Here is a 25866-nt window from a genome sequence, read left to right on the forward strand (position 1 = left end):
AGTTAACTAGAATGGACCCAAAGTAGATTTGGCTGTTTAGCAAAAGTGACTTATCACTGTCTCCATGTAGACTAATCTTCGGCTAGAATTCTCCCAAAGGAACCTCTTTGCTCACTGATGGGAAGGGGGGGGGGGGTGTCACTTTAACTTAGAACACATATTTTCATCATTTAATCATTTTGCTGGTGGGAATAAACTGAAAGTTATCCAGCTGGACGTGTCACTTACAAGAACATTACTGAGTAACAAAAGATTTATTCAAATATTTAATTGGAAGGAAATACATCTGGAATAAGTTTTATTGGAATTCATATAAAAAGGAAAGTAAATCTATTAGAATTAATATCATAAACAGTTGACTTTATCTGGAACCAGAAATGCTAATGAACTGCAGCCTAGAAGTCCTAACCACTTTTCCTTGCAAACAGCCAGTCATTTTTCAATTTATATGCCAATTATACTTTATTACTTTAGGTAGAGCTTTGTTTCCAGCGAATATTTTGGAGATAGATCACTCAAATTACCTAATTCGTTTCCTTTCTCCCATTGTCTGAAAAAAGCAAGCAAAAAGAAAGTGGTAGGGGGCATCTGTCTGTCTTCAAGACACTTCAAAAATCCTGCTAAGATCAGCAAGTCAGTAGAAAGTCACTGTGTTTGGACTACCAGGAAGAACATGAATTAAGAGACATCTAGTTTCCCCCTTAGATGTCAACATAGATCCCATTGATCAAATAATCAAGTCTTGAATAGCGTCTCCTGCGGAGAGATTCTGAGAACATTCTACCCAAGAGGACAAGGCCTATGGCTAGGAACAGAACACCAAAGAGCAGGGTCCCAATGAGGAGCCATTTTTCAAATGGGAGGCCATGCTGACTTTCTGGAACACTCTTCAGGGAGGAACCACCTGGACTGGCCTTCCCATTTTCCTGAGAAGCACTTTTATTCGGAGAAGAATCCACATTTGACAGAAGTAATGTGGCAGCAGAAGAATCCACATTTGACAGAAGTAATGTGGCAGCAGAAGAATCCACAGCTGACAAAGAAAGCGTAGCAGGGTTATAGGCACCCTCTGTGTTCAAAGATAGGTTGGAAATTTCTCTAACCTGCACTGTTTCTGGGGGGCCTTTCCAGTCCGTAGGTGCCTCAAAGATGGTGTTTGAGACTGTTGTCATAGTTACGCCAGCTTTGGGTGTAACTTCAGCATGTGTCAACATTGTAGACAAGAGGCTTGTGGGGGGCTGAGACGTGACCACAGCTAGGGGTGGAGCTGAGGTGGCCCCCTCGGGTTCAAAAGTCACAGAAGGTATCACTGGAGCACTGGTGGTGGGGGGAAATGCAGGCTTTGGAGCGGCAGAGGTGATATGCAGAGAGGAAACAGCCTTGGTAGTGGGGAGTGTTGTCACCTTTTCGGGCAGCAGATGAGCTATGTTTTGTTCTGAAGAAAACCGTGAACTCTGAGAATGGCCCTTTTCTTTATCAACAGGGAACCGTGTACTCGCTTGATCAATCTCGAATAGTTTCTCCAAGTGATCTGAGGACCCCAACTTCTGAGAAAAGGCACCTTTCTGTAAGCTATCAGTGGACTCTGAATAACCTGTCACAGGAGGGGGTGTGGGAGTGATGATCACCTGCGGAGACTGGCCATGGATGAGAGAACCTTCTTGGGTTAACTCTTGGCTTGGCAAATGAGTTCTAGCCAGAGCTGGAAAGTCTGAAAATGTAGAGAAAAGTTAAAGGGAGACTTAAATATTTCCATGCGAAGTCAGGTTAAAAAAAGACAAACATATCAGCTTGTTCAGTAAATCCCCAAACTGTTGAAACTTGACATTTCATAGAAACTTGCGCAAAATGGAAAAATACAAATTGCTAAATCAGAATCTGATGACACTGCCTCTCTACCAGATGCTGTGGTTTATTTCTAGAGTGGTGGGACAGAGAAGAAATGTGTGGAGGAGGACCAGGCAAATGAAGGAAGAGCTGGGAGGAGCAGAGCAAGGGGGCTAAGAGGAGTCCAGGAGCCGCAGCAAGAGGTTTAGGAAGATGGAGACACTTCGGGGGCCGATGCCAGGGAAGAGGGCTGGGCCAGGGCGACAGGGCTGGAAGACGAGTGGCAGAGAGAAACTCCTGGGACTGACAAGACATCTGGGAAGGCAGCAATCACCGAGAGAGATTTCGTAGCAAGGGCACCCTCAGGCAAGAAAGGCAAGGGGGAGCGGAGGCAGAATCCTTGCAATTTGCCTGCAACAGGGTGGAGGCGGAGGGGCCGGGAGGGAAGGTCTGGTCTCCTCCCAGGGCACCGAGGCCACAGCAGCAGCAGAAGGCTGATGACACAGTGTCCAATCAAAAAACAGGTTTCAGCACCACACACAGGGGAGGGAGGCAATTTGGGAGATTTCACTGTGACTCTCAAGGATTAAAATTTCAGAGCCAATGTCTTAGAGTCTGAGGACTGTGGGACCAAATTTGAAATTAGGATGGCCACAGTGCTGATAGAGCCAAAAATCACACAATTCCGAGTGCTGGCTACGGAGGGACCAGCCTCACATCCTCCTCACGGTGACAGAAAGCTTAGAATTATGCTCTTAGTCTCACACACCATTCATCACAGCTCAAATTGGAAAGGTTTGCGGGAGCCATCAGGGGCAGGGAAGGATCATTTGAATTGCTCTGTATCACTCTGCTACTTGGCTGATCATTTTCACTTAGATCTGAACTGCAGAAAACACAAGGAAGGAAGAAAAGGAATTTCTTAGCATTTCCTTGTTCATTCTTCCCTGTTCTCTTTCCCCCTTTCTTCTTCAACTCCTCTCAGTGCCAGTGTCTGAACTAGATTCCATTCTCTTCTCTGCTAACAAACATCCAGAGGCGACCTCCGATTTGTAATATCTTCGATTACTCTGTAAGCATCACACCTGGAACAGGTCCTTTAGAACGGTCACTCCTTAATCCGTCTAGGACAGGGGTGAGCAAATTATGGCCCGAGGGCCAAATCTAGCTTGTCACTTCTCTTTATATGGCTTATGGGCTAACATATACATTTTTAAATGGCTGACAAAAATAAAAGGGAATAATATTTTGTGACACATGAAAATTATATAAAATTCAAATTTCAGTGTCTATAAATAAAGTTTTATTGGCATGTAACCATGCTCATTTGTTTATGCACTGTCTGCAGGTACTTCACACTATAAGGACAGAGGTGAATAGATACAACAGATTGCATATGGCCCATAAAACCTAAAATACTGGCCTGGAGGGGCTCCTGGGGGGCTCAGTCGGTTAAGCATCTGACTTCGGCTCAGGTCATGATCTCACGGTTCGTGGGTTTGAGCCCCATGTCGGGTTCTGTGCTGACAGCTCAGCTCAGAGCCTGGACCCTGCTTCCGATTCTGTGTCTCCCTCTCTCTCTGCCCCTCCCCCACTCATGCTCTGTCTCTCAAAAATAGATAAATGTTAAAAAAATTTAAAAAAAAAAAACCATACTGGCCTGGAAAGCCTAAAATACTTCTCATTTGGCCCTTGACAGAAAAAGTCTGCAGACACCTGCTCTAGGATATAGTACTTTACCCCAAAATAGAATTCAGATGATTGAAATTCCTCTTTCCTCCAACAATGCTGGAGAAAAGAGTTTCTGCTGCAGGTTACAACACGATGATAGATATAACATCACCATGAGATAAACAGCATCTCTATTTTTAGGTAGCATCAGATATTTTTCAAAAAGAACAGGACTCAACATATTCCATTTTAAAGTTAAAAAAAAAAAGACTAAGTAAATGCGATGTGTGTGAACTCAGAACTTAAATAAAGCCATTGACAAGAATGACCAAAACAGCTGCTTTCTTTCTCAAGAATGTCAGTCCATAAATAAAGCAAAGCAAGGGCTAGTCCCATTTCTTGATAAGATTCATCTATTGGCAAGGATCCTAGAGGCATGCAGGGATCCTGTGCACCTGCTCCCTTCACCTCACCCGCTGATGTTTGCCATTGGGGTGCGGTGCTTTTTCTCACTCTCACAGAGATGAGCCAGCGGGGACTGCAAAACAGCCCTGCGCCCTCAATCTCTCTTTTGAGTTTCATTTTCAAGTGACTTGATGAAATAAAAAACTTAGGGACTGACTATTACTTGGAAACCAGCTGAGCAAACAGACTCCCAATTTATTGTTTCTGAACTTCCCTATTCTAGTCCTCGGTAGAAATGACACACTGCAAAGCTGGGAAAAAAATTAAATAATTCCAAGTTGCAATGGTTTTATAGAATGAACACAGTACACTATCATCTTTCAAGCTTTTGGTCTGTAAATATTAGCCCATCCGTTATAGGAAATGGAATTCATCTGGAAACAAACCACCCAACAGATATCTATTAATTTCACTCTAAACAGGAAGCAGATAATTTATTTCTGGGGGACTCTCAGTCCATCAACATGGGCAGATTCATAAAGAGAATTACAAACACAATTTGTAAACATCCTGTATGTATAAAGCCTGCAGCACATGATGTCTAGGGTCCGTGCCACTTTGCTCTTCAACCTGCTCTGGGCTGATGGCGCCCCCTGGTGGCTGCCACAGGAACTGTTTAATTCTAATCCGACTTTATGACCTTCACAGCCTCCCAGTAAAGATTTACACACATGCCAAAGTTCCCTTTTCTCCCATTTCCACTGGAGAGAATCTTTACCTCATATTCCCTCTTTTATACATGGATTATAAAAGCAACAACATTACAGAAGTATATGGAAATTATAAAACAAATTCAACTATGGTTTTTATCATTATGTCTCAGCAACTATTAACATTTCTGTGTGCCTTAGAGTTAAATTTTTCATGTATTTGAAAAAAAAACCCAGGTGTTTTTCACCTGGAATTATGTTTATTTATATACCTCAAACTTATATTTTTTTTTAAGTTTATTTATTATGAGACAGAGAGCGGGAGAGAGAGAGAGGGAGAGAGAGAGAATCCCAAGCAGGCTCCACACCCTCAGCACAGAGCCCGATGAGGTGCCCGAACCCACGAACCGTGAGATCATGACCTGAGCCAAAACCAAGAGCGGGACGCTCAACCTCTCTCAAATGGATCCATCATATTTTATACCCAACCATTCTCAGGCAACAGGACATTTATGCTGCTCCTCGTTTTTTACTTTTCAAACTAATTTCACAAAAAAACATGCTTCAAACCAATAGCTTTTTCTTGTTTTGGTCTTGCGTCTTTAAGGTTTTATGGAAGTAGAATTGCTGGATTAAGTTACCTGTAATTTCTTTAATGTTGTGCTTTAGTTATGAAATAGAAGACAGATACAGGGAAGCGCGCTGATAGAAGAAGGGGCAGAATGAAGAAGAGGTAGTGAGAAGGGATAACAAGGGCGGAACGTTGCAGTCCAAATGCCACATGATGGGAGTTCCAGAAGAAGAGCAAACATTCCGGTTAGTGTCTTGAGCCCTGACCTCTTTGGACACTAAGCCTGGAATATCCATTTGCTGCTGAATTCCCATCCCTGGCTATCTAACAGGCTCTGCAATGTTCCAGGTGATCAAAGAGGAACAGCAAGAAGTATCACCACCACACTATAGGCTCCAATATTTTTAGCCCAGATGATTTACGCACAGGCACAAAGGCAAGGAGCCATGAAGATCTGGGGCAGCCAGAAGATCTGCCCACTGATGCCCCAAAAGGGCAGGACAAGACAGTGTCCACAGAAAGTAAGGTTTTAAGTGTTTTGAAAGGCTAATTTGTTCTATGCCTAGTGTTTTTTAAAAATCAATATCTAAAAAAAAAAAAATGTTTATTTATTTTGAGAGAGTGTGGGTGCAAGCAGGATGATGGCCAGAAAGAGAGAGAGAGAAGCAGGTGACATGGGGCTCAAACTCACGAACCATGAGATCATGACCAAGGTTTTGGCTCAAGGCGGTTCGTGAGCTCAAGCCCCATGTCGCCTGCTTGGGATTCTCTCTCTCCCTCTCTCTCTGCCCCTCGCCCTGCTTGCGCACACACTCTTTCTCAAAATAGATAAACTTTTAAAATTTTTTTAAAAATTGAAAACTGTGGTAAAATGTACATACTATTTACCACTTTAACTCTGTAAGTATACAGTTCAGTGGCATTGAGTATATTCACATTCTCTGCAACTGTCACCCTCATCCATCTCCAGAGCTTTCTTCATCTAGCAAAACCGAAACTTTTGTACCTTATGCCAGTTTTCTTATAGTTGGTTTATATCACTATTTAGGCAGAATTTACACAAATAATTTGTGCTTTATGCTCCTGTTTTAGGGAATGTTTGATACATCTGGTTCATTAACCAAAACTCAGACACAGGGGACAGAGTGGAGTCTGAGCCCAGGCACCCTGGGCAGTATCATTCCCCAAAGTACCTCACACATAAAATAGTCACAAGACAATCCTTGAGTGCACTCCCCCTCCCAACCCTAAAACCAGTCTCCTTAATCTTCCCCAGCTCAGTAGATGGTAACACCATCCATCTAGACTTTCAAGCCAAAAACGAGGAAACTAGGACTCAGTTCCAATACTTCTGTTTCCCTTGCCATCACAACCATCCCACACCATCGGCTCTTCCTCTGAAACAGCTGTATGTTTACTTCTCTACCTCATCTGCCACCTCCCTGGTCCACAATGTCATGGCCTTCCACTTGGATCTTGCCTCTGCCTCCTACCGAGTCTTCCCACTTCCTCTCTTGCTGCCGCATTGGTGTCCCTCCCCAGGAGAGCAGTCACAGTGAGCTTTGAGAAATCACCTTGAAAACACCATGTTACGCGCCTACTGAAAACTTCCAACGGCTTCCCATTAGACACCTAAAATAAGAACTTCCTACCTTGGCTTACAAAGCTTTATGTGATCTCTCCGCTTTTCATACTTCTTGCGTATCACTTTTTTTTTTTTTTAAGTTTGTTTCTCTTGAGAGAGAGAGAGAGAGCAGGAGTGAGGGAGGTGAAGAGAGAGAGAGAGGGGGAAAGAGAAGGAGAATCCCAAGCAGGCTTCGCACTGGCAGTGCAAAGCCCTATTCAGGGCTCGATCCCATGAACCATGAGATCATGCATGACCTTAGCCGAAGCCAGTCCCTTAACCGGCTGAGACACCCAGGTGCCCCTGTATGTCACTCTTTATAAGGTTCACTATGAGTCAGCCAGCTGAGACTGAGACTGAAATCATTCTGCCTCAAGATATTGAAACAGGCTATTTCCTCTGCCTGAAGGTCTTCCCAGATCTTCTCACATCTGGCTTCTTACCATTCAGATCTCAGTTGAGGGGTTACTTCTTCACAGATGGCTTCCTCTGATCACCTACTCAAGAGGGTCCACTCAGTGATCATCTATTACATTGTCTTAGCTCAATCATCAGCCTAACACTTGTGATGATATTTTTCTTGATTACTTTTTTTTTTTATTACTTATAATATTTTTCTTGATTACTTATTTAGGATGGTTATTGTCTCTCCCTCCTAAAACATAAGTTCCAGAGGTAAAAACCTTGTTTTCCATGTTTCCATTTTTGTGTTCTTGGGGCAGAAAAAGTGTTTGGCACATATAGGAGATGCTAAATAACATTTGATGTTTATTGAGTAAATGAGCAAATAGAATATTATTAATAGCCAAGGGTATAGTGAAAAAAAACTGTCTAAGACTTAAATAAAAGGACACTTGATACTGAAAACATTTCACCCTGAACATTAGCAAGCCAGGGTGCCTGGGTGGCTCAGTTGGCATAAGCATCTGACTCTTGGTTTCAGCTCAGGTCATGATTTCACGGTTTTGTAAGTTTGAGCCCCACGTCTGGTTCTGAGCTGAGGGTGCAGAGCCTGCTTGGAATTCTCTCTCTCTCCCTCTCTTTTTGCCCCTCCCCTGCTCACGCTGTCTCTGTCTCTCTCAAAACTAAATAAATAAATAAATAAACAAACTTAAAAAATATTAACAAGCCAAAATCTCACCAAGACATATCCAAATTATTATATTATTTTTTACTTGTTTATTTTCTAAATTCTGAACAAATATGTTCAGAATGGAGACTGTATTTCCAATGCCTTGCACAGAATTTGGCACATGGTGGATGCTTGGTAAATACTTCTTGAATGAACCTCCTTCCAGGTCTAGGTAATAAAATCCAGGGTGTTTGATTTCACATAATGTGATTATAAAATAATTAGAACCTAAAGACAAATGTACTAGAATTTTACATACTCACATAGATCTTAACCCTTTGAAAAAATTTTTTATGTTTATTTATTTTTGAGAACGAGACAGAGCACAAGTGGGGGAGGAGCAGAGAGAGGGGGAGACACAGAATCTGAAGCAGGCTCCTGGCTCTGGGCTGTCAGCACAGAGACCGATGCAGGGCTCGAACCCGTGGATGGTGAGATCATGACCTGAGCCGAAGTTGGACCAGCTGAGCCACCCAGGCAGCCGGGTCTTAACCCTTTTAAAACAGACCGTGGACCACAGAGACCTTATTCCAGTGCCTCTTACATTTTCTAAAGAGGTGTTTCAAAATGTTTTCATGAAAGGTCTGTGTGCCTTTTATCTCAGGAAGGTAGAAACAAAAAGCTAAACAACACAAAATACCATCATTCAGAGATCTTTCATTGGAAAACAGATGTTTGGTTTAATAGACCGAATTTTAAATCATGAGAGATTTCTGGTGTGCCTCTATATTTGTGACTACTTTTGGTAGTTTTACTTAGATTCTGTTGTAGAAAATCTTTCACATGAACCATGTCCTTAAATAATCCCAATCACCAAAGAAAAAGAACAATGCTTTTATTACCTCTAATTATCCTGTAACTCATAAGTCCCTTTGCTGGTTTCAGGGGACAGGCTTCCTCACTGGGACAGAAAAATAGGTAGCAGTTGGGCTGTCTAGTTGTTTTTCGAGTGTCGAAGATCATCAGGTTACATGCTTTGTCTCCTGAAATTAAAGGTATCATAAGCATTACACTGAAATAGGATATTCTAAAGAGGATGGCAATTATTTTTTCTGCTGTCCAACACAAATACCTTTGTTCATGTTGTGCATTTGCTTGCTGACCACTAATTCGTTTCCTCTTCCTTAGTACTTACAGCAATTTGTGAAGACATTGGGTTAAAAAATCTGAATTAAGGTAATTTTGGCAAAACCCACTTTAAATAGTACACTTAATTCTTTTTTTAAAAAAAATAATGCATTTAATTCTTTAGATAAGCCTTCCATTTGCTCAAATATCCATCAAAATACACACAGAAATACTGACTTTGCGATCTTTACACAACTCCCAACTGAGTTGGAACTTAAGAAATGGATCTAACCTAATGATTTCATGTATCTCTCATATCCCAAAGGCAGACACCTATATCAGACACCTATGAAGCCATGAGTCTGGCTTTCTTGAGTAGAGTCCCTAAATTTAGCATCACACCATCATTGCCTCCTTCCACAAAGGACCTGAGTAGTGTATGGAGGACAAAGTCTATGTTTTACCTTTATCAGTACCATTCGTCTTTTGATTTTTCTTCTTCACATTTCTACTCTTCCTTATTTCTGCTTTTCCATTTTCATTCCTTTCAAACTTTTTACTCTTAACTTTCATTTCTTGCTTCTTTTTCTCTTCCACCTATGTCCAGTAGAAATCATTCTTTCTATTCATCATGGTCTAGAGCTGGCTTTGGTCTCAATCTGGTGCCATCTCACATCTTGGCCTAAGACCCTTGAGGCATCAGTATACCCCTGGTCAGGATAAGGTTTTGTTTTGTTTTGTTTTAATGCTTTTTTATTTATTTTTGAGAGAGAGAGAGTGAGCAGCCAAGGGGCAGAGAGAGAGGGAGACACAGAATCTGAAGCAGACTCTAGGCTCTGAGCTGTCAGCACAGAGCCCAATGTGAGGCTCGAACTCACAAACTGTGAGATCACGACCTGAGCCAAAGTCAGATGCTTAACCGACTCAGCCACCCACGTGCCCCAGGATGAAGGTTAAGAGGCACATAGGCTAATTATTAAAAATGCATGCTCTTTCTAAACACACACACACACACACACACACACGTATTAACTAACCTTGTTGTAGTAGTCATTTCACAATATATACATGTAACAAATCATCGCACTGTATATATTTTCACAATGTTACATGCCAAATATATCTCAATAAAGCCAGGGGAAAATATTCTGCATAACTGGCCATCAGCACAACTTCTTCAAATCAGGCAATGGTGAGGATCAACCTTGACTGCCGCATTTGGAAAGAAGACTCAGTTAGTTTCTGCAGGGGTTTTAGGCAGAAAACCAGGCAACAAGAAAGGTACTTTAGTTTTTCCTTTCTCAGCAATGGGATAATTCTGCAATACCATTTTTGGGGGGCATGGAGGTAAAGGGAAAGGTCCATAAGCCCCCCCAAGTTGTATGCAAAACTTTGTGTCCTTTGTACTTCTTTTTTCTTAATAATTCCTTTTTTTAAATAATTTTTTTAATTTAATTTTATTTGAGAGAGAGAGAGAGAGAGAGAGAGAGAGAGAGCAAGCAGGGGAGGGGCAGAGAGAGAGAGAGGGAGACACAGAATCCAAAGCAGGTTCCAGGCTCCGAGCTGTCAGCACAGAGCCTGATGCGGGGCTCAAACTCACGGACCATGAGATCATGACCTGAGCTGAAGTTGGTCACTCGACCAACTCAGCCACCCAGGCGCCCCTGGGCATCTTTCTAAAATCTGTGGTTATGAGCAAATTATCAAAGCACTTAAAGACCATAGCTCAATAAATGAAGAAACAGTCTGAGATCCGTTAAAGGAGACCCACAATTATCTCTACTTACCGTAAAGCAGTAACAGTAATTCTGCTTATACAATAAAACAGCAAACCCTCATTTCTCACTAACACCCATTATGGAGCTGAAAAGAAATGCAAGGTTTCCTGTGTTGCCAGCAAACACCCACACAGCATTCAGTCCTGTTTGCAGATGATTTGCTATTTCACATAAATGTTGATATCAACATTTAAAGAAAAACTGGAAATTTAAATTAAATCTCTGTAATTTCCATAAATTACTCCTATAGAGAATATCAAAGCACACTGCTGAGTTTGAGAAAACCATTGAAAGTTTTTTTTTCCTCCTGGCATCAAATATGTGGTATCTTTTCCACACTAATACTCCAATTCTCCAGGGCACTGACTCAATGTCTTATGATTCAATTCAATTCTTACACTAACTACCTGGAGTTAGCATCAGATTCCATAGGTTTAAGGGCTCAGTCCTGTAAGACTGTCCTCACTTAGAGGCCAGTCAAAAGTATCAGCTCCCAGGTTACTCATGCTTCTGCCCGACTTGGCCATAAATCCAAGCTCCCACCACCCCTACTTCAGGTTTGATAATTTGCTGGAACTACTCACAGGACTCAGGAAAAGGCTATACTTACTATGATAGTTTATCATTGAAAACACAAATGAATAGCCAAATGAAGTGTACATAGGGCAAGGTCCAGAAGGGTCCTGAGTGCAGGAGCTTCCGTCCCGGTATACCTGAAGTGAACAATCCTTTTGCACATGTGGACGTGTCTGCCAATGTGGAAGCTCTCTAAACCTGTGTTTAGGGATTTTTTTATGGAGATTCCATTATGTGGGCACAGCTGATTAAATCATTGGCCACTGGTGACTGAATTCAATCTCTAGCCCTTCTCCTCTACCTACAGGTGGGGGTGGAGCTGAAAATTCCAAATTTCTAATCAAGGCTGGGTCTTTCTGGTGACGAGTTCCCATCCTGGAGCTACCTAGGGAGCCACCAACAGTCGTAACTCAGGTGTGGTTGAAAGGGGCTCATAATGAATAACGAAAGAAGCTCCTAGGCTCAGGAAACGGCAAGGTTTTTAGGAGCTCTAACAGGAACCAGAAACCAAGATTATATGCATACATTTCTGACTATACCACACCCATTATACAAAGAAGAGAAACCAAAGATATAAGAGAAAACGTATGATTCGGTTGGCCAGTGAGTCAGGTAAGAAGCATTACTCCAATGTTGACTAGCTCTTCTAGGCTCCTTGATGGCAAGGCCTTTTCCATGTTATTCATTGTTTTGTCTCCAGCATTCAGCAAGGCATTCGGTGCTCAATAAATTTAGTGTGGGTGTTTTTTTGTGGTTGGTTATTTATTTACTTTTCATTTAGGGAATTAGGACAGGGTCAAAAACAACTGGAAAATGACCAGTTTCTCTTGGATAAATATTTCTCAAGTCTGGAACTTGAAACATGCAAAGGTATGGCTCAGACCTGTGAGCCTCTTTCCTCTGTGTCATGTGACTGGGTCAGTCCAAACAACTTCCCATGTCCCTTAAGGGTTTTTGTTTCCAGCATCTTAGATGCCTATTAGAACATAACACCAGTGGTTCTCAACCTTTTTTCTACCTACACACCTGGGTGATATACACACACACTCATCAGTAACTTTGACCCAGCTTAGGGGAGGGGAGGACACACTTGTGGCACATGTTCCCAGTGAATTTGTTACCCACATTTCTACCCCATTGAGAATCACTAGAATAAAGTATGTAGCCAGATCAGCCAGCTACTTATATCACAGAACACTTAAAATGAAGAGTTGCCAAGGGACTATTACTTACCTGTTATGTTTTTCGTTGAACAGCAAGAATTAATGCAGTCTTCCTGAGTTAATGTATGTACAGGTTCATTGCCTCTAATTCCCTTTGAAAGAGATGACTGGATGTCAATGACAACATCTTCTAGACTCTTCGTGTGGCAGTTCTGACTGGTGGACAGCCTCAGTGTCAGGAAGCAAATTACCACAAAAGTGTAACTCAAGCCCCATTCTTCCCTAAAGGACATTTTAAATTTCAATTCAGCCTAGTCTTCCAAGGTCAAGGATAATCCTCCCTCTGGTCTGAGTTTGCTTCAAGAAGATTGTACAGATCATGGAATTTCTCTCTAGAACAAAAATAGAAAATCATCAATGAGTTTTGTTTCTTTTAATAAATCTCACGAAGATACATTTCATTTCCTTCAAGTCAATGTCAACAGCTCATGATTTACAAAACAGAAATAAACAAGCATTTTTTATGTTTCACTTTTAATAGATCAAGACAACCTTCATTAAAAACTTGGTAAAGAACTAATTAGCACAAACATGTATACTATCCCATCAGTGCTTAAAAGCTGACAAATACCTATGAAGGAAGAGATATAAACAAGAGGCCTACCCCCAAAGTTCTAGAATCCTTCCTCTTCTTGCTTCTCCTAACCAAGAGGGGAGAGGACACAAAATCTCTAGCCACTGATGAAGCAGTGATAACAGGCTTGAGCAGAGTTTCTTTCTCAGTATTAACAACTAGCATTTTATTTTATTTTTTTATGTTTATTTATTTTTGGGACAGAGACAGAGCATGAACGGGGGAGGGGCAGAGAGAGAGGGAGACACAGAATCGGAAGCAGGCTCCAGGCTCTGAGCCATCAGCCCAGAGCCCGATGCGGGGCTCGAACTCACGGACCGCGAGATCGTGACCTGAGCTGAAGTCGGACGCTCAACCGACTGAGCCACCCAGGCACCCCAACAACCAGCATTTTAAAATCACCTACTAGGTGGTAGGCAATGTGCTATGAAATATACATATATTATCCCATTTAATCCTGATAATAGGTCTGCAAAAAAAAAAAAAAAAAAGAGCTACTATTTCCCTCATTTTATAGATGAGGAAACTGGGGCTGCCTTTCTTGTGGCTGCCTCTCCTTAAGTATCAAATCAGAGACAGGTAACTCTAATAATCTAATTCTAAGAGTTAGCTGGTCAGTAGAGGGAATTCATTCATTTTGAGAATACAAATTGTTCACTGAAGCATACTGTAGAGCAGAAATACTTCCTCTTCAATCTCATTCTCCTCCTCCTCCTCCTTCTTCTGTCATGAACCCGAACTCTTTGGTAGTCTGGTGAGGCTTAGGATCTTTTCTGAGAGACAGGTTTGAAAATATAAAAATGAGGGGTGCTCAGTCAGCTGAGTGTCCAACTCTTGATTTCAGCTCAGGTCACCATCCCAGGGTAGTGGGATTGAGCCCTGTGTCCAGTTCTGTGCTGGGTGTGGAGCTTGCTTAAGCTTCTGTCTTTCTCTCTCTGCCCCTCTCTCTCTTTGCCCCTCTCCCCTGCTTTCACGCACTCTCTTCCTCTAAAAAACAAAACAAAACAAAACAAACCTATAAATTCTTTAAAAAATAAATTAATAAAATACATATATATAATGAAAAATGAAATATATTAGGATTATGAAAGAAGTCAGTTATATGAAATATAATTATCAAAGTAGTTTTTAAAGTGTGCCTAGAGGGGCGTCTGGAAGGCTCAGTCAGGCCTCCAACTTCAACTCAGGTCACGATCTCATGGTTTGTGAGTTTGAGCCCAGTGTCCAGCTCAGTGCTGACAGCTCAGAACCTGGAGCCTGCTTCAGATTCTGTGTGTGTCTCTCTCTCTGCCCCTCCCCTGCTCACGCTGTGTGTGTGTCTCTCTCTCTCAAAAACAAATAAACATTTTTAAAAAATTTGTTTAATATGCCTACAAAACGCTGATGTAAAATATCAAAAAACAAAACTAAACTAAATAAATGGAGAGATGTTCCATGTTCATCAATATTAAGATGTCCATTCTTGGGGCGCCTGGGTGGCTCAGTCAGTTAAGCATCCAACTTCGGCTCAGGTCATGATCTCACGGTCCATGAGTTCAAGCCCTGCATCGGGCTCTGTGCTGACAGCTCAGAGCCTGGAGCCCGTTTCAGATTCTGTGTCTCCCTCTCTCTCTGCCCCTCCCCGTTCATGCTTTGTCTCTCTCTGTCTCAAAAATAAATAAACGTTAAAAAAAAAAAAAAGATGTCCATTCTTCTCAATTTGATCTATAGATTCATTGCAAAGTTTTGATTTTAAAGTTTACATGAAATGCAGAAAGGCCCAGAATGGGCAACATGATGCTGAAGAAGAACAAAATTGGAGAACTGACACTACCTAATTTCAATACTTACTGCAAAGTTACAGTAATCAAGACAGTGTAGGGGCACCTGGGTAGCTCAGTCGGTTAAGCATCAGACTCTTGATTTCAGCTCAGGTCATGATCTCACCATTCATGAAACTGAGCTCTGCATCGGGCTGTGCAATGACAACGCAGAGCCTGCTTGGGATCTTCTCTCTCTCTCTCTCTCTCTCTCTCCCTCTCCCTCTGCCCCTACCCTGTTTGTTCTCTCTCTCTCTCTCTCTTCCCCTCTCTCTCCCTCTCCCTCTGCCCCTACCCTGTTTGTGCTCTTTCTCTCAACATAAATAAACTTAAAAAAAGAAAAAGTGTGTGCTACTGGCAAAAGAATAGACAAACAGAACAATAGAACAGAATAATAAGCCCAGAAAAAGATCCACACAAATAGAGTCAACTGCTCTTTAACAAAAGAGCAAAGGCAATTCAATGGACAGAGGATAGTCTTCTTAAAAATGGTGACAGAATAATTGGGCATCCATATGCAAAAAGATAAATCTAGACACAAACCTTCCATCATTTACAAAAACTAACTCAAAATGGATCATAGACTTCAATGTAAAATGCAGAACTCTAAAACTCCTAGAGGGGTGCCTGGCTGGCTCAGTTGGTAAAACATGAGACTCTTGATCTTGGTATTGTGTGTGCAAGCCCCATGTTGGTGTAGAGATTACTTAAAAATAAAATATTTTTAAAAATGTTAAAATAGTTTTAATATAGTAAAAATATAACATAGGAGAAAAATCTTTGTGGACTTAGATTAAGCAATGATTTTTTAGATACGATACCAAAAGCACAATCCATGAAAGAAAAAAAAAATTGATAGGTTGGATTTCATTAAAATTAAAACATCTGCTGTGCCCAAGACACTATTCAGAGAATAAAAAGATAAGCCACAGACTGGGACAAATATTTGCAAAACACACATCTGATAAAGGACAGGTAGCTAAAATATACAAAGAACTTTAAAACACAACCCAATTAAAAATGAGCAAAGTTGGGGCACCTGGGTGGCTCAACTGGTTAAGTATCTGACTCTTGGATTTGGCTCAGGTCATGGTCTCACAGTTCCTGGGATCAAGCCCCATGTGGATCTCAAAGGAGATATATAGATAACAAATAAGCATAAGAGGAGGTGCTCAACATCATAATCATTTGGGAACTGTAAATTCAAATGACAAGATACCACTATGCACCTATTAGAATGACTAAAATCCAAAAAACTGACAAAACCAAATCCTACCAAAAAAAATCTATGTATATATGTTTATAGTAACTTTCTACATCATTGTCAAAAACTGGAGACAACGAGACATCGTTCAATAGGTGAATGGATAAACAAAATGTGGTACATCCATATAATGGAATACTATTCAGTAGTACAAAGAAATGAGCTATCAAACCACAGAAGTACATAGAGGAACCACAATTGCATACTGCTAAGTGAAAGAAACCGGTCTGAAAGATATGACTTCTTGTCAACTATATGACATTCTGGAAAAGGCAAAACTACATCAACAGTCAAAATATCAGTGGTTGAAAAAAAAAAAAAAAAAATCAGTGGTTGCCAGGAGGAGGAAGGGAAGGATGCGCAGGTGGAACACAGGGGATTTTTAGAGTAGTGAAATCATTCTAAATGATACTGTAACGGTTGACACATGTCTTCACATCTGCCAAAACCCATAGAACTGTACAACGTAAAGAGTGAAATCTAACATTGGGCGCCTGGCTGGCTCAGTCCGCAGAGCGTGGAACTCTTGATCTCCAGGTTGCGAGTTCAAGCTCCACATTGGGTGTAGAGATTAGATTACTTACTAATAAAATCTTTAAAAAAAAAAAAAAAAAAAAGAGTGATCCCTAATATAAACAAATAGTCTTTAAAACAACAAAATAGTAAAAAACAACACAAATAGTTAAAAAGCAAAAAAAAAAAAAGTATATATTACCCATATATAGTAACCATACAAGTCCAATAGCTTCCTTGCTGTTGTATCCAACTTTTGTAAACAAATAACAAGTAACATTTATGTTTCTCTCATGCCAGTCTCTATACTAAGCACTTTACAAGTGTCATGTCATTTAATCCTTACAAGAATCCTAATGAAATAGATTCCTGATCCTTATGAGATAGATCCTATTATTAACCCCGTTTTCAGTCAAAATAGAAACAATTGTGAGATATCTGTGCTTCTTTATTAACCTATCAAATATCAAGCAGTACATCTAATAACTGCCATAATTTTGAAGTAGTGTTGAATGAACAGGATACTTGAGATCTGTGTAATCAGTAATATAATACGAAAACACCTGTGATTTCTACTGATGGCAAATTACAGCTGCGTCTAACTCTACCAAGGCTTTTGATCACATGCCTCTTAGAGGAAATGTTACATTTCAGTGAGAGGCTACTAAAATAAATTTTGCCACTGAAGTTCACAGACTTTCAGAGTACTAGCCGTGGCTCTCCAGGTTAAGAATCCTGGCACAAGTGACCTTTTTTCATGTTGCTGCATCTTGCAAGTCTCTTTTCTAGCCCTAAAGAAAACCAGACAGGAGCAAAAAGAGGAAAACCAGGCCAATGTCTTACTTTGCAAGGATTCTGACAGAATCTCTCCTTAAGTTTTTGCAAAGAAACCAGAACTATGACAGGGGATGGGGCAGGAACTGTGTTTTCTCTATGCAGAATCTTCATGGCGCCTGGACTGCCAGAAGTTACTGAAGAGTTTATCGCGCTAAGGATACTCAACCTCTGTAATTCTTCTAATCGTCATTACTTAGGCCTTAAAGGTCCACAGTCAAGTTGAATTCTGTTGAAAGCGTGAAAAAGATACAGGTGGGAGGAAGTTCAGGAGGCACTGAACTTTGACGCCTGCTTACAATAGCCACTAAAACGCACTTGTGCAAAACCGTGTCAGATATTGGAAATCATTTTCTTTCCCTTCCTTTGAGGAAATGCGTGTCGCTCACTGAGCATTCTTCTGTCTTTCCTGATGACGACGCGGAGCCAGGGCCACTTAAGACAGGTGCTGCTACGCGAGCCTGGAGATCCCCTCTGGGGGCCCGCGATCCCACCAAGACCCCGGGCCAGCCCTTCCTCGCCCCAACCCGGTCCCTGGCGCTCCGGGAGAGGTGGAGGGGCCTCGCCCCAGGAGTAGGAGGGGGGCTGCACTCTCCGCGCTGGAGGCGCAGCCCGCGGCCGGTCTGGGGGGGAGGGCGGTGACGCCTTTACCTGGAAGCTCCGCGACCCGGGGGCTCCCGTGTCCCACCCGCGCGAGGGCAGCCCCGACGCGCTCCCGAGGAAGGAGCGGCAGATCCGCGCGAGGGTATCGGCGAGGGCGGCAGGGATGCTCCGCAGCTCCCGGCCGGCCCGGGGGGCGTGTGCTTCGCCAGTTCCTGCTTCCGTTGCGGCGGCAGAAAGTTGGCCGGAGGCGGAGGGGAGGGGGAGGTGGAAGGGCACATTCCTTCCCTGCAACCCGGAGCTGCTTCCCGGCCACTTGGAGCGCGGTCCTCCGGGAGCCCCTCCCCGCGGTGGCTCCAGACGCCCGGCGATCGCGCACAGCCTGGGAAGCAGCCGGCCGCTGCCACCCCCCCCGCCCTGCTGCGGCCCCCGCGAGGGGCGTGGGCGCGACCCGCTGGATTGTCCGCGGGCCTGCAGCGGCGCCCGCTCCTTCCCGAGGCCGCAGGACGCGCGCCCACACCAGAGGAAAGTCAGACGGTGCAAAACGTGTGCCCTGCATTCTGCCTCTGCCTCTGTGTCCCGGACTCGGTCCCCTCCCAAAGGGGCAACCTCTGAGGGCGGTTTCTCCCTTCGGGACTTTACACTGCTTTCTATCCGGGGCCTGGCTGTGAGAATCTGCTTTCGATAATTCCAGGCATGGAGGGTCCTCAATTACAGTTAACAGTTCTGCAGTTAGCCCTCACGCGCAGGTCAAGCCTCAACAAAGGCATTCGGATTCTGCCCGGATTTACTGTTTATAAGTATAGATAATAATATAATGGTGCCTGCTATAGTTATTAAAATGTATCCCCTGGGGCGCCTGGGTGGCGCAGTCGGTTAAGCGTCCGACTTCAGCCAGGTCACGATCTCGCGGTCTGTGAGTTCGAGCCCCGCGTCAGGCTCTGGGCTGATGGCTCGGAGCCTGGAGCCTGTTTCCAATTCTGTGTGTCTCCCTCTCTCTCTGCCCCTCCCCCGTTCATGCTCTGTCTCTCTCTGTCCCAAAAATAAATAAAAAAAACGTTGAAAAAAAAATTAAAAAAAAAAAATGTATCCCCTGACATTTAGCATAGTACCTGGTACCTAATAAGTACTCAATAAATATTTAACTAAAATATATTTGTCGAGTGAATGAATGGGAAAGAATAGGGCATAGGTTGTAGAAGTGTATTTCTGAATCAATGCTTGCTCGCCCACACCTCTGTGTACGTGCAAACAGATGCAATTTTACCAAACCACTGATACTTAACTCGCCAAAGGTTCAGACCTTAGACAACATCTCCACCCGGTCTGTGTGAAGAACTTTCAAACCTAAAGCACTAAGCCATTGTAACTTATTATGCTGGACATAATACAGCCAACAGCTACGTCCTGGTTTTAACCAAGAGCTATAGGAGGCTATGTTGACTGAGAATCCCTGTGAACAAAGGTTGCGTGAAACTAACTCTACGGGTTATATCCAGAGGATGACCTCCTCTGGAATTACAATGATGTTGCAAATACTTGGCTTTAAAGAGCTATCAAAGGAAACTCCACAGTGATTTCCCATTGGAGTCATTTTCCTGTTGTAGCAAAAGACTGGTAAACAATACATTTTATCTCTGCAGATGATGTACTTGAGGGTCTTGCTAGGAAAAGGTCACATTGTTTTAAATCTCCCTTCACAGCATAGTCCTCGCTAGGCACTAAGGAGACCTTTCCTTGACTTAGAAGCTTCAGATTTTGGATTTTAAACAATGACCCTGTTATCGTTGAAGTGACATATTATTTTTTCAGTTATGACAGTGAACAGAGGACATTGATGAAAATAATGATTAAAGAAATTTTTTTTCCATTGATGTGAGTTAGGTGTTTACATTAGAAATAGTATCTCTTTTCATCTCACTGCCTGAAAAGATTCTTGATCCTCTTCTCCTGATACTTAGAAGTTCCATTTATGTGGAGGCAAATTTTTTTTAAAAAGTATTTTATTCAGAAAAACACCTGCAGGGAAATTAAAGACCAATAAGACGTTGGATCTACCTTCAAGCTGCTCATAGTGGGGAAGACAATCAAATTAGTTATTGTGTAAAGAATAAACGTAGGGGCGCCTGGGTGGCTCAGTCGGTTAAGCGACCGACTTCGGCTCAGGTCATGATCTCGCGGTCCGTGAGTTGAAGCCCCGCATCGGGCTCTGTGCTGACAGCTCAGAGCCTGGAGCCTGTTTCAGATTCTGTCTCCCTCTCTCTGACCCTCCCCTGTTCATGCTCTGTCTCTCTCTGTCTCAAAAATAAATAAACGTTAAAAAAATTAAAAAAAAAAAAAAAGAATAAATGTAATGATAGAAGATGCTAACTCAGGAGGCTCAGAAAAGGGATGTATAATCTGGACTTCTGGGAAGAGATAAAAAATTCCATCTTTTTTTGTTTGTTTGTTTGTTTGTTTGTTTTGAGAGAGAAAGCATGGGCGGGGGAGAGGCAGAGAGAGAGAGAGGGAGAGAGAATCCCGAGTAGGTTCTACACTCTCAGCCCAGAGCCCGACATGGGGCTCCATCCCACAAACTGTTAGATCCTGACCTGAGCCGAAATCAAGAGTTGGATGCTTAACTGACTGAGCCACCCAGGCATGCCTCAGTCTTTTTTTTTTTTTTTCAAAGACTTTATTTTTTTTTTAGAGCAGTTTTAGGTTCACAGTAAAATTGAGAGGAAGGTTCCCATATACTTCTTGCCCCCACACATGCATAGCCTTCCCCATTATCAACATCCTCTATCAGAGAGGTACATTTCTTACATCTGATGAACCTACACTGACACATCATAAATTACACAAAGTCCATAGCTTGCGTATGCTCACTCTTACTGTATTACACTCTGTGGATTTGGACAAATGTATAATGAGGTGTATCCACCACTAGAGTATCATACAAAGTATTTTCCTTGCCCTAACTGTCCTTTGTGCTCAGCCTATTCATCCCTCCCCCTCTTCACACCCCCTGGCAATCACTGGTCTTTTTATTGCCACAGTTTTGCCTTTAATAGAATGTCATATAGTTGGAATCATATAGTATGTAGCCTTTATGGATTGGGACCTTTCAGTTAGTAATATGCATTTAAGTTTCCTCCATATCCTTTCATGGCTTAATAGCTCATTTCTTTGTTTTGTTTTCATTTTATTTTAATATTTATTTAATATTTATTTTAATGTTTAATGTTTTTATTTTTTAATGTTTATTTTTAAATGTTTACCAGTGTTTAATGGTTAATGTTTATTTTTTAATGTTTTATTTAATGTTTAATGTTTATTTATTTTTGAGAGAGAGAGAAACAGAGCACGAGTAGGGGAGAGGCAGAGAGAGAGGGGGACACAGAATCTGAAGCAGGCTCCAGGCTCTACGCTATCAGCACAGAGCCCGACACAGGGCTTGAACTCAAGAGCCGTGAGATCATGACCTGAGCCAAAGTTGGGTGCTTAAACGACTGAGCCACCCTGGCGCCCAAACAGCTCATTTCTTTTTGGCATTGAATAATAAACATTCCATTGTCTGGATGTACTGGTCTGTTTATCCTTTCACATACTGAAAGACATCTTGGTTGCTTCCAAGTTTTGGCAGTCGTGAATAAAGCTGCTATAAACATCCATGTGTAGGTTTTGTGTGGACATAAGTTAACCTTGAAGGATGAAGTTAAGTTAGCTAGAGGGAGAGAAAAAGCCTGAATATTCCAGGCAGAGAAAATGACATGAGTATCCAGGGAATTTTATCCTGACTGGCACGAAGTCTCCCTGTGTACATAGAGCAATAGAGAAAAAAGGCTGGAGCAAGAAGGTGTTCATGTGCCAAATTTTAAACTTTATCCTGAAGCCATAGGGAGTTATTGAAGGTTTTTATAGGGCATTGGCAGGTCCAAAGAACTTATTAATATTCTAAAAATTCTGTCTGCCAGCCACATGTAGGATGGATTGACGGAGGTAAAGCCAGAGGCCTCCTGTTTTCCAAGAAATTGAAGAAGGGAGGAGGCCCTGAACAGGGTGTGGAGACAGAAGAGAAATTAAGGAGAGAGGCTCTCCAGACTTGTGACTGGTTGGATGCGGCGGTAGAGGTAAGCAGATTTATGGCGTAGGAAACTGGTTGGAGTGCCAGGCAATATAAAGATATAGGAGGAGCAGTCTGGAATGGATAAAAGCATAATGAGTTTCAGAGAATTTGAATCCTGGTTTCATTACTTATTAGCTTCATGATCAAGAATAACCTCCTTAAAAATAAAAAAATAAAAAAATAAACTCCTTAACCTCTGTGTAAAATCAAGAAAGCATTATCTACGTTATAGGCCCATCATACTGGGCCAATATTAGGAAAGTACTTTATAAACCCCAAAAGCCGGTTCAATTGTTATTTATTATGTGTATAGGTCACATAGTTGCTGTTCACGTGGAAATGGTTTTCAAGGTGCTAAAAGGCATCAGTCCCAAATGTCTTCTACCTCTAAAGTCCCTCCAGCAGAATCCTTGAATTATAAACGCCCAAATCATTTTCTTGCCAACAGACTGTAAGCTTCCTAAGGATGGGGACTGGGTCCTGTTGGATCATTTATTACTAGCCTCTAGCAAGTGCCCAGCACATTATAGGCTACCAATAAATGCTGAGTAAAGGAATAAAGACATTTTATCTTTCTATATCTTTTCTCTGATAACACCTTTATTGAGATATGTCACATACCATACAAGTCACCTAATTAAATTGTACCATTTAGTGGTTTTTAATATATTCACAGGGTTGTACAACCATGACAAAAAATTTTGAACATTTTCATCACTCCCACAAAGAAACCCACACACCCATTAACAGTCACTCCCCTTTTTCCCTTCCACACCCCTCCTGTTCAGCCTTAGGCAACCACTAATCTATTTTTGTGTCTATAGTGCCTCTTCTGGATATTTCATATAAATGGAATCTACAATGTGTGATCTTTTGTGATGGACTCTTTTCCAATAGAATAATGTTTATAAGGTTTATCCCTGTTGTAGCACATTTTAGTACTTCATTCCTTAGTGAGGGGCACATACCATTCTATTATATGGATATACCACATTTTATTTATCCATTCTGAAAAAAAATGGTGATGTAGGAGATCTCAGCCTCTCTCCCCACAAAAAGATCAATCATTAGTTATCCACAACAAAAGCAGCTCTGGGAGAACTCTGGAATTCACTTAAGAAACATCAGCAACACAGTACAACAAAAAACTTGAGAATAGTCACATATATAGAGGAGGAAGATAGCTTCATTCTGACTGCATCATCCTTTCCTCCAAGCCAGCACTGCTCAGCACCAAGAGGAAACCTCCCAGCTGGAAGGAGTTCTCCTTGGGGCGCCTGGGTGGCTTGGCTGGTTGAGTGTCTGATTTTGGCTCAAGTCACAATCTCACGGTTCGTGAGTTTGAGCCTTGCACCGAGCTTTTGCTGACAGCTCAGAGCCTGGAGCCTGCTTTAGATTGTGTCTCCCTCTCTCTCTGCCCCTCCCTGCTTGCACTTCATCTCTCTCTCAGAAATAAATATTAAGGGTGCCTGGGTGGCTCAGTTAGTTAAGCATCTGACTTCGGCTCAGGTCATGATTTCAGAGTTCGTGGGTTTGAGCTCCACATTGGGCACTGTGCTGGCAGCTCAGAGCCTGGAGCCTGCTTTGGGTTCTGTGTCTCCCTCCCTCTCTGCTCCTCTGCTCTGTCTCTGTCTCTCAAAAATAAATAAAAGTTAAAAAAAAAATAAAAAAATAAACATTAAAAAAAATTAGAAAGAGTTCTCCTTGCCACAAAAGGAAGAATACAGTGAGTAACCAGCTTCCCCAGACTTTCAGGAGAGTACACAAAGATCCCACCTCAATCTCACCCCACCCAGACTGGCAAAGCTGAGACATACAGACATATGGAGACTGCTAGGCACAAAGTCTTCCTTGGTGCCATGCAATTGGAGCTATCTTGGTTCACAGTGACCTGATTTGTAGCCAAATCAAGCAGCTTTCACCACCGAAGACACCAATGGCAAGCACAAACTGCCACAGACGCCTTGCAGATCTTGCCAGCTTTTGCCTCACAGGCATTCGTGTTCACTGACATCTTCCACCTGATTCTGTCCCCACTCCCTCCTATCCTCAGCCCAGCCCAGGAACCACAATGGCAGCCAGCCTAGGCAGCTGTGCAAGTGCAAGACGCCAGCACTGTGTGTGTGCACTCAGGGCTAGTCCCTCTGGCTGCACACTTGCACGACACCTGCCTGATAGCCATAGCCAGACTCCACCACAGTGGAGGAGCAAGGGTACATGAACAGACAATTTAACAGTGTCAGGGAAACAATACAAGAACAAAATGAGAAGTTCAGCAAAGATATAGAAAACATAAAAAAGAACCAAACAAATCCTGGAGCTGAAAAATATAATGATTGAATTGAAGAATTTAATACAGAGCTGCAAACTTGGACTTGACCAAACAGAAGAAGAATTCAATGAACTAGAAGACAGACCAATTAAAATCACCCAATCAGAGGAGCAAAAAGAAAAAAAGAATGAAAAGGAATGAAGAAAGTCCTTATGGGACTTTGGGGCACCATCAAGAGAAACGATGTATATATCATTGGAGTCCCAGGAAAAGAAAAGAGGAGGAAAGGAGGTAAAAAGTTTATTAAAGAAATAATGGTTGAGAACTTCCTGAACCTAGGGAGAAACTTGTATATCCAAGATTATGAAGCTAATAGGTCAACCCAAAATTTCAATCCAAAACAATCTTCTCCAAGACATACTATAATTAAAACTATCTAAAATCAAAAACAAAGATAATTTGTTTTAAGTTTATTTATTTTTGAAGAGAGCGAGTGTGCACGGGTGCATGCAAACAGGAGAGGGGAAGGGGCAGAGAGAGACAGAATCCCAAGCAGGCTCCACACTGTCAGCATAGCGCCTGATGTGGGGCTTGAACCTATGAAACTGTGAGATCATGACCCGAGCTGAAACCAAGAGTTGGATGCTCAAACACCTAAGCCACCCATGTACCCCGGCAAAGAGAATTTTAAAAGCAGAAAGAGAAACACGTTTTCTCTCATATAAGGGAACCCCTATAAGGTGAGATTTTTCAGCAGCAACCTTGCAGGCCAGGAGAGAATAGGATGATATATTTGTTCATTCATCAGTTGAGAATGTTTAGAATGTTGAGAATGAACCTTAGAATGAAGCATTCATCCACTGGGAAGCATAAAAAAGCACCACCACATCAGGGTGAATTAGGGCATGGAACACAAGATAAATATAGTCTGATGTGGAAAGGGGGCAAAAAGAGCCAGAATGAGTTGTACTATCCCTTTTTTCCTTCTCTTTTTCCCACCCCCAAAGAGGGCAAACCTGGGAGAGGAGTCAGGGGCTCTCCAGAAAGGAATGATCCCATCAGCTTGATGGTTTATGTAAACCTCAAGACTACAGTCAAACACCACCTCCTAGGAGCCTACTTGACCTTTCAGGCAGTTTTTAGTTCTTTCTTCATATTCCCACCAAATACTGAATTTACATTCATTTATACTTTTCTCAGAGTATTGCAATGGTGAGTAGAGGAAAAAGCATGATTTTGAAATCAGACAGTCCTAAATCCTGGTTCTACCATTTACTACCTGGTGACCGTGAGGAAGGTACCTGTTTGTGGGCCTCA

The 25866-nt window shown here is 42.1% G+C and overlaps 2 protein-coding genes and 1 long non-coding RNA gene across 5 annotated transcripts in view; 2 read left to right on the plus strand and 1 right to left on the minus strand.

Annotated features, from left to right (window-relative positions):
- Window positions 1–1626, plus strand: part of LOC122224256 — a 43723-nt gene extending 42097 nt beyond the window's left edge. For all 3 annotated transcript variants that reach the window (XR_006204700.1, XR_006204698.1, XR_006204701.1), the window contains one exon: window positions 1484–1626. This is a non-coding gene — a long non-coding RNA (uncharacterized LOC122224256). The remainder of the gene's footprint in view (window positions 1–1483) is intronic.
- Window positions 240–18387, minus strand: MANSC1 (MANSC domain containing 1). The gene is made up of 4 exons (XM_042945818.1): window positions 18221–18387; window positions 12596–12917; window positions 8783–8923; window positions 240–1711 (listed from the first exon to the last, which is right to left on the minus strand). The coding sequence occupies exons 2-4, from the start codon at window positions 12816–12818 to the stop codon at window positions 702–704; spliced, it is 1374 nt and encodes a 457-aa protein (XP_042801752.1). The 5' UTR covers window positions 12819–12917; window positions 18221–18387; the 3' UTR covers window positions 240–701.
- A 3724-nt stretch (window positions 18388–22111) lies between these two features.
- Window positions 22112–25866, plus strand: part of BORCS5 (BLOC-1 related complex subunit 5) — a 115518-nt gene continuing 111763 nt past the window's right edge. The window contains exon 1 of the mRNA XM_042945837.1: window positions 22112–22281. The gene's annotated coding sequence lies outside the window, so the exon portion shown is untranslated. The remainder of the gene's footprint in view (window positions 22282–25866) is intronic.

The sequence above is a fragment of the Panthera leo genome, chromosome B4 (genome assembly GCF_018350215.1).
Source record: "Panthera leo isolate Ple1 chromosome B4, P.leo_Ple1_pat1.1, whole genome shotgun sequence".
NCBI lineage: Eukaryota > Metazoa > Chordata > Mammalia > Carnivora > Felidae > Panthera > Panthera leo.

Coding starts and splice junctions, on each gene's coding strand:
- MANSC1 (XM_042945818.1), bottom strand. CDS start 12,818: ATGTCCTTTAGGGAAGAATGGGGCTTGAGTTACACTTTTGTGGTAATT. Junction 8,924..12,595: donor TTCAACGAAAAACATAACAG/GTAAGTAATAGT, acceptor CTTTAATTTCAG/GAGACAAAGCATGTAACCTG. Junction 1,712..8,782: donor GAGTTACAGGATAATTAGAG/GTAATAAAAGCA, acceptor CTACATTTTCAG/ACTTTCCAGCTCTGGCTAGA.